This window comes from Notolepis coatsorum (assembly GCF_963971535.1).
Source record: "Notolepis coatsorum genome assembly, chromosome: 12".
In the NCBI taxonomy this organism is placed as follows: Eukaryota; Metazoa; Chordata; class Actinopteri; order Aulopiformes; family Paralepididae; genus Notolepis; species Notolepis coatsorum.
The window spans coordinates 57,590,354-57,598,163 of NC_140176.1; the positions used below are offsets into that span (position 1 = coordinate 57,590,354).

General features: G+C 41.8%; 1 protein-coding gene across 1 annotated transcript in view; it reads left to right on the top strand.

Moving 5' to 3' along the window:
• jcada (junctional cadherin 5 associated a) overlaps positions 1-2,375 on the top strand; it is a 37,737-nt gene extending 35,362 nt beyond the window's left edge. Inside the window, exon 5 of the mRNA XM_084325631.1 lies at positions 232-2,375. Coding sequence (XP_084181757.1) covers positions 232-266 — 35 coding nt within the window. The 3' untranslated portion in view covers positions 267-2,375. The remainder of the gene's footprint in view (positions 1-231) is intronic.
• The last annotated feature ends 5,435 nt before the right edge of the window (positions 2,376-7,810 follow it).

A 7,810-nucleotide genomic window follows, 5' to 3' on the forward strand; every position in this document is an offset into this window, starting at 1 on the left:
GCCACCAGAGGGAGGCAGTATCATAGCAGCTAAAACAAATTAAGGAATTAAATGGAACTTTGCAGGCTACTGAGATGTCTCGAAATAGAAACACTGTTGTGAAATGTTTTTCCTTTTTGCTTTCGATTCAATAATTCTAAGTACCTAAGAGTGTTCTTAATTAAACCTTGAAGGTTTTAATTGTTTTGTCCTTCCTCTCCTTCCCCTGTTCTAACTCCTCTTCCTCACCAGACTCGTATGACCCCAGTCGAGTGGAGAGAGTGTGACCCCTGAAAGCCACCTTCACCTCCCACTGGTAACGTCTGGTTCACCTTTAACAGCTTCTCCCCGGCAACTGTCCAATCAAAAAGGAAAAAAAAGCTTTCATCTCACCTACGACCCAATCAGCTGTGACCCCCAACCGTGTTGTTACATAGTACTCTTCCCCCATAACGGTGACATTCCTGGTGCTCCAACAAGAGCTTCTTCCACAGCCAAACAAAGAAGGATCCGCTGGTAACACCTCCCTCTGGGGGCTTCACATCCCTCTGAACCTCTTCATCATTGTTGTCCTACTTTATTTCAGTCCGGCTCTTAGAAGTTTTATCTGGTTAAGAAAAAAGAAGCAATCTTCCACATTTCTTTTTGTTTTGTCAATATGGTTCTTCTCTTGCAAAATGCACGTCATTGTCTCCCACTACACTTGGGTTCCTCAGAGCCTCTCGGCGGCGAAATATGAATGTAAAAGTGCTTCTGCTCCCCAAACAAAAGAGATAACAGTACACATAAAAACCCACAATAATAACAGAAAAAGGTATTGCGTTACAATCAGTGTTAACTCACGCCAAATGTAAATAAGAAAGAGGTTATACGATTTTATTGAGAGAAAAAAAAGATATACTGTAAGATTTCGTTGCTGAAGAAATGTATATTTTCTTACCTATGTTAAGAAAAGAATAGATTTTTTGGAAGTGTAATCCTGGGGGAGGGGGTGTATTACCAATAACTAAATCCCCTCGCTCTTTATTCTTATACTTGTGTGTTGGAGAATGTACTTAAAGGCTGAGAGGCTGAATTGGAATGAGAAAAACACTGTGGTCTTTGAATAGTGTCGCTCGGAGCAATATTGTCACACGGGGGTTTTCGCTTTGAGTAGCAGGAAGCCTACGGTGCAAGGAATTTATCTCATAAAAAAAAACATGCTTTAAATCTTTACCTTTTTGGTACAAGGATCGGGGAGGGTGCAGACGACTGACTTTGTGTCGTCTGTGAGCACCTGATGCACTTTGCAAGTACTTGGAGACGACACTTGGTCCTTCGTTTATTTTATTTTTTCAGTGTTAAAGGGAAAATCCACCATAAAACCACCATGCTATTCCAATGATCTGTGACAGTTCAGCCAATATCTATAACCGTAGACAACTGTCTCTGTAAACTAGGCCTTGTGATGTCATCAAGCGGCACTTTTTGGAGTTGTTTCTTTGATAATTAATTAATGACTTTATGAGCTCAGATGATTTTTGCTTTGAGCTATTACTTCCAAAATGAGTTTCATTTAAATGTAGGACTTACAGCTCTGAATCAGAACATTGACCTATATCCCAGTAAAATCCCTGTGGGGTACTCCTCCTCCAGGATTTGTCTCCACAGGATGTGTCTCTGATGATGACGATGAAGATATCATCACTAGAGCCTTGTCTCTCTGTTTGACTTGAGGAGAGACTTGTTCACATTCACAAATCAAAACTGAGCTGTACAATATTATAGAGATAACATAATGTGAGTTCTATGTTTTGAGGTGGATTTGGTGGCCTCCCAGCGGCATCGTTGCCATCGGTTGTGCTTGTTCTCACAGCATTAGCACTAGCAACATGTATCGGTAAAATATTTCATTTTGCTAAATGTATTTATTTGTGTTAATCAATCATCATACTGTACAAAAAGAAAATATATATTTTAATGCGTTAACAGAAGTTTATATTTAACCGTGCAATTTCCTTTGCTCACATCCTAAAACAGTTTGAGATTGACTTGTGAAAATATATCTGATTTCAAAAGTGCTTTTTTCTTCTTTGGCCAGCAAGTGATAGATGTAGCTATATTGATCGCGTGTGCCTTGTACACACTACTGTTTCTGTGGACAAGTGGAAGTTATTTTGGTGTGTAACACATATAGTACGTTTAGTGTACAGATCTTGTTTTTCCTCATTTAAACTGAACGTTTGTAACCAATTTTACTTTTCTAAGTAACATTTTTGCATTACTTTGGCAATAATACTGAATTTTAAGCTATAGACGCTTAATATTAATGCTGTACAGAATCCTTCCGCTGGGATACTTATTCCGGGTTCCGAATTTTCTTTTTGAAATAACTTAATGTAACCTTCAACATATCAGTGCTTTATAAGTCGGGAGGGGGGGGGGGGGGGGGGGGGTGCATCACAAGCAATTGGTTTACGTCATGTGCAGAGTAGCAATACAAACATTTTGAATAACATACCAAACAATGACGTGCGTCAAGTTTTCAGTGAGGACATCGCCTCCCAACAAGACTTATGTACTATGCAGCGTGTGTCGAAATTTGTCTGGGTTCAATGCCAAATTCTAAAAATATAAAAAGTGGATTTTTTGTAACATATGATTTACGTGTTTGAACATATCACTCGCAGAACATCGCTGTCGTCTTTGACCCCGTGACCACCTGTGTTTGGTGTTGAAATAGTCGGGTCTGGTTCTTTGATTTGAGTTTGAAGTTTGAAGTTAGATTTGAGGTTTGCTGTCGTCGTCGTCGTTCTGAGTATCAACCCAGTCCCTGCACCTCTGTGTTCCAGGTAGACTAATGTTCCCATATTCTCATAGATCCTTTTGTACTGCAAGTCCTTTGTAACATATAGACTATTGGTGCACATCTCGCTTTGATATTTTCTATTTTCATACAGAAGTCTGTACAGCTTTTTTTTTGTATGCGCAGGCATCCATACTTGTTTGTTTTTGCATGAAATGCATAAGAGGATACAGAGAGAGAAAGAGAGAGAGAGGTGTAATATGCATATAATTGCATTTGGTACTATATATCCAATAAACAACGGTTATATTTCATATAATGCATATTTTATTTTCGAAAAGTTATGCAACGTATTTAAATCAGAACATGGTATTTTTAGATTATTGTAAAAAGGGAACTTTTTTTTCCACAACATTTGTCTATATTTAAGGTGTCATTAAGAATGATCGTAAGTATAGACAAGCGTGTGTGCCACTGTACAATACTGCAGACTATTCCTAAATAAAAGTCTTTGCATGGGAAATCTTCTGCGTCACATTTTTTATTGTCTCACAGTCAATGATGATCAAAGATGAAAGTTGGGACAAATTCTACCTCTATATCAATTCCATGACACAGATTCTTTCAATGAAGGACTGGATACTGTGACAAACATGCACTGAATGATCAATGTTAACACTGCATTGTTTCAACTCACATTCCGGCCATTTGCATAACATAATTTGCATAATGGCCTTTTTGATCTTCTGGTATGCAGAGTAGATGCAAGGACATCCATGCAGGACAAACGTTGTCAGAGGGAAGCAACAATTGTGATTGGAGGATCAAGAAAGGTGGGCGGGGTTTGATATAGGTCAATATTATAGCGTGATCTGAGGCTTTGTGATGGTTTTTGTGTCATACCATGGTGTCACCCCACTTCTTAGGGACCTGCACTGGCTCCCCATTGCCGCACAAATCCGCTTCAAGGCCCTCGACCTGGCATACCGTGCGGCAAAGGGAACCGCTCCCCCCTACCTCCGGTCAATGGTCTCTAACTACACACCCTCAAGACCCCTACGCTCTGCATCTTCTGGCCGTTTCAGACCTACTCCTATCCAAGCTCCGGGAGGGTCATCAAGGAGAAGCCGCCTATTCTCAGTCCTTGCCCCACAATGGTGGAACGAACTGCCCACCACAGTTGGGACAGCCAAAACCCGTCCAATCTTTCACAGTCGACTAAAGACGCACTTCTTCAACCATTACCTGAAAAAAAAATATATATATCTAACCCTAACTAACCTTATCGTCATGCACATGCACATCGTCATGCACTTGTCCTAATATACTAACCTACACTGTAGCACTCAACACTTTGAGGAACATTGTTACTCAGCTGATAGATTTGTGCCCTTCCTGATGACTTACAGAACTTGTAAGTCACTTTGGATAAAAGCGTCAGCTAAATGACTAAATGTAAATGAGCTGTTGTTCAAGCTAGTTCAGGGGCTGATGGGCCAGTTCTGTACCATATCCACCATTAAGAGGTCCAGGCAACCAAACCAACACTTGGATACAGTTTAAAGGGGAGGTACTACCACTTAACTCAATCATTGCCGCAGTAATATGCGTGATGTGTTGTTAACAGGCCGACGCTCTAAAATATAGGAATACGTGGCAGTGTTTGCAGGGCTATAACTATATTCTATATTATAGCTATGGATACAATACTATGGCCCATTTGACATTGACTATCGTTCAATGTGTTAAAGAAATACTTTTTCATCCATACATTCCCGTTTTATACCGTGGTGAATATGAGTATGGTTTTAGAGTAATCCTGTCTAATCCCAGAAAACTACGCTATGCAGCAATACGTGCAATTCACTAAAAATGTTGCCGTTTCTCGCCTGTACACGCTACTATTTCGAAATCACATCTATATTATCGGTATTATGTTTCATCATGAATGCATGAAAGGGGGGGGGGGGGTTTGATGCTTTGATTGTCACCAACGGCACATGTTGTGGAGTAACGTTACACACATATTGTGATCGAAGTGAAGTCATGGTTAGATCACAGCAGGATTGATACCTTATAGGCCTTACCTTCACTAGGATGTACCCCAAAAAGAATATTCCAATTATCTGATCGCGAGTCCCAGTATTGGTGTCGATCGTGTCGCCAACATAATCCGCCACACATCATGCACCGGGAGCATTTCACGCTTCTCAATCCCACCGTTATAACCGCTCCCCTTGCCCGACCAATACAAATCCGACCGGAGACTTTTGATCGACGCACAGGCCAAGATATAATGTTTCAAAGGGTGCTCGATACTGCCACCTGGGTGGATGCAGCCGGTATTGCACTTTGGCATTCTCAGGATGATTCCCCATGTTAACCCAGATGTCCGTGTGCCTGTAATGAATGGAAATATCGAATAAAAGAAATAACGATGAAAACCTGACTATACTCGGGTTTGGCGCTCAAGTGTCAGCGAGTTAACCTGACTATCATCGGGTCTGGCACTGATTGAGTTAATAGGGGGCAAAAAGTTCCTTTAATCTTAAACTTTACATACAAGATAAACAATCTTTTGTATTATGACTTTTATATATTTTGTTATTAACATACCCAAATTAGCAAATATTTCATAAAGAAATTTGGATATTTATTAGAACATTTTACTCAGTGGATTAAGTCAGAGTATTTTTTTTTGTGATGAATAAATGGTAAATGGCTGCTTTTTTATATAGCGCTTTTATCCAAAGCGCTTTACAATTTGTTACTAACATTTTACCCATTCACTCACACATTCACACACTGACGGCGGAGGCAACCATGCAAGGTGCCAACCTGCTCATCGGGAGCAATTAGGAGTTAAGTATCTTTCTCAAGGACACATCGACATGCTGCCCGGGAGGAGCCGGGAATCGAACCAGGAACCTCCGGATTGCCAGATGACTGCTCTACCTCCAGAGCCACTGTCGCCCTAGTTGGTCATTTACAAAGGTTTTTTCAAAATGTTGTTTATATCAAGAGTTATTTAAAAAATACTGTGTACAAACGAATATTTAGGATTTCTTTAGCTATTTCTTCCACATAAAACACACCATGGAAATAACAGAAGATATCAAATAAAAAGTCTGGCTATTTATGTCGGGAAGCACCATATAAAATGTGGTGGCAGTGCCTTGCGTAAAAGGGAATTATGTCATCGCCTCGTGTCAAGTTTGTTCAGTAGCTTGGTTTACATTATGCACCTCGTACAAAAACATGAAAACATAATATTTATACTTTTGATGATTGTTTTATATGTTTTATGAAACTACAGTACAATCCATCCAAAATCACAATTTCCAATGCTAGCGCCTCGACTTAAACCAGGACAAATTCCTAACCTCAGAATATCCGGGGAAAATTGCTTTATTATAGTATTCACGATGACCATCAGTTGAGCTGACTTCCTGAAAACACAATTTACCCCGTGGTTTCCAGAGGGTTCTGGAAGTGGGACAGTGGGTGTAACCGAGCGTAGTGCAGTGTGTGCTTCCAGACAAAGTAACAGAAATCAATAAGCGGAGGGCTTAATGGGAAACAAACAGGGCCCCAAACCCCCTTTAGTACTTGAGAGTAATCCTATATCTTAGGGAGTGCTCTGTACACAATGCCCGCAGTGTAAACACCCGGAGACTGAGACATTGATCCGGCTCAGCTTCAGACAAACAGTAAGATCTGCCGAGTCATCGGGGGAACATGTGTCTCGTTAAAAAGTGTTTAGTTTACCGCACCGTACAATAGTGTGTACTGTTTATACACCCTGGAACGTGGCGGGATTGTTTACTGAAGTCCACTAGGTTACATTGGCCTTGTACCGTATTGTACCGGGCTGTACCCGGAGCGCCACAGTTGTAGGCTTTTATTATGCCGCAAATCCTCTTTGGCTATCAGAACACAGGCACGACGAGGTGTAATCCCTTAGAAAAACAGTGTGGACCTTGACATTGGGACCCGAGTTTGGAAATGTACTTAGCGGCCGATGACTTGCGTCCCTGTGGGCCAGGGTCGCAAGTTAGGACTCACCTCGGAGTTCGCCGGGCCTGAAGCAAACTCTGGGGATCCAAATGGAAACAGATGCCACGTTTTGGCCGGTCTAGGGAACATGACACAGAGTTCATCTTGTGAGCGGTAATACATTATCTACACAGTATTCACTCTTGACAGTGGAGTGAGTTGTGGGCCACACAGCGTACTGTGGCTACAGTGGGAGGTTAACCACCTCTCCGGGCTCAAGCTCCAAAGACCTCATTGTTCTGAGTGAGACGGAATAAATCGCCATTGTGTGTACTACAGTAGTAGCGGCCCGGTGGCGCTGTGTGTAGTCCACTGTTTGAGGCGACGCAGGAACTGAAACTCAAGTCAGAGGATTTTCAAACATGCCTTCTTCCCACTCGCGAGAAGCTGTCAATCTCGCTACCACCACAGGCCATTGTGTGAACGCCAACGGGGCTGTTTTCACTGCTGAAACTAAGAAGAAAAACGAACAATCTGTTTTTCATTAGCTATCTATTCTTCATCAAATAAAATATATGTAATGTGACTGATCTCCTCCCCCCTCCTTGGGCTACGTGAAGGAAGGGAGATATATCCGTCACTTAGGTAGATGATTAGGACTGATGTAGCACAACTGCACAGCATTTAGGCACATCCACCTCACACGCACACACACACTAGCTGATTAGTGCTGATATAGTACACTTGCACATAATTAGTAGAGACACACCCCACGTGCACTCACAAGCATCTCACACAGTACATTAACCCGAGAGGAACATGGTTTAGTTGAGCGGAGTTTGGTGTTGGACTATTGGAGTAGAGAGAGTGATAGTATTGTTCAGAGTTGCGACGGTGAGAGGAAGTAGAGGAGAGGAGAAAGCGTGATAGGTGTTCTTTGTTGACGACCCCTGGAACGGCTGAGATCCCCCCCTGTGTACTGACCTTGTTTGGACCAGACGACGACCCTGAACCGTGAACAATCCCTCTTTCGGCGAGCCTGTTTAGTGT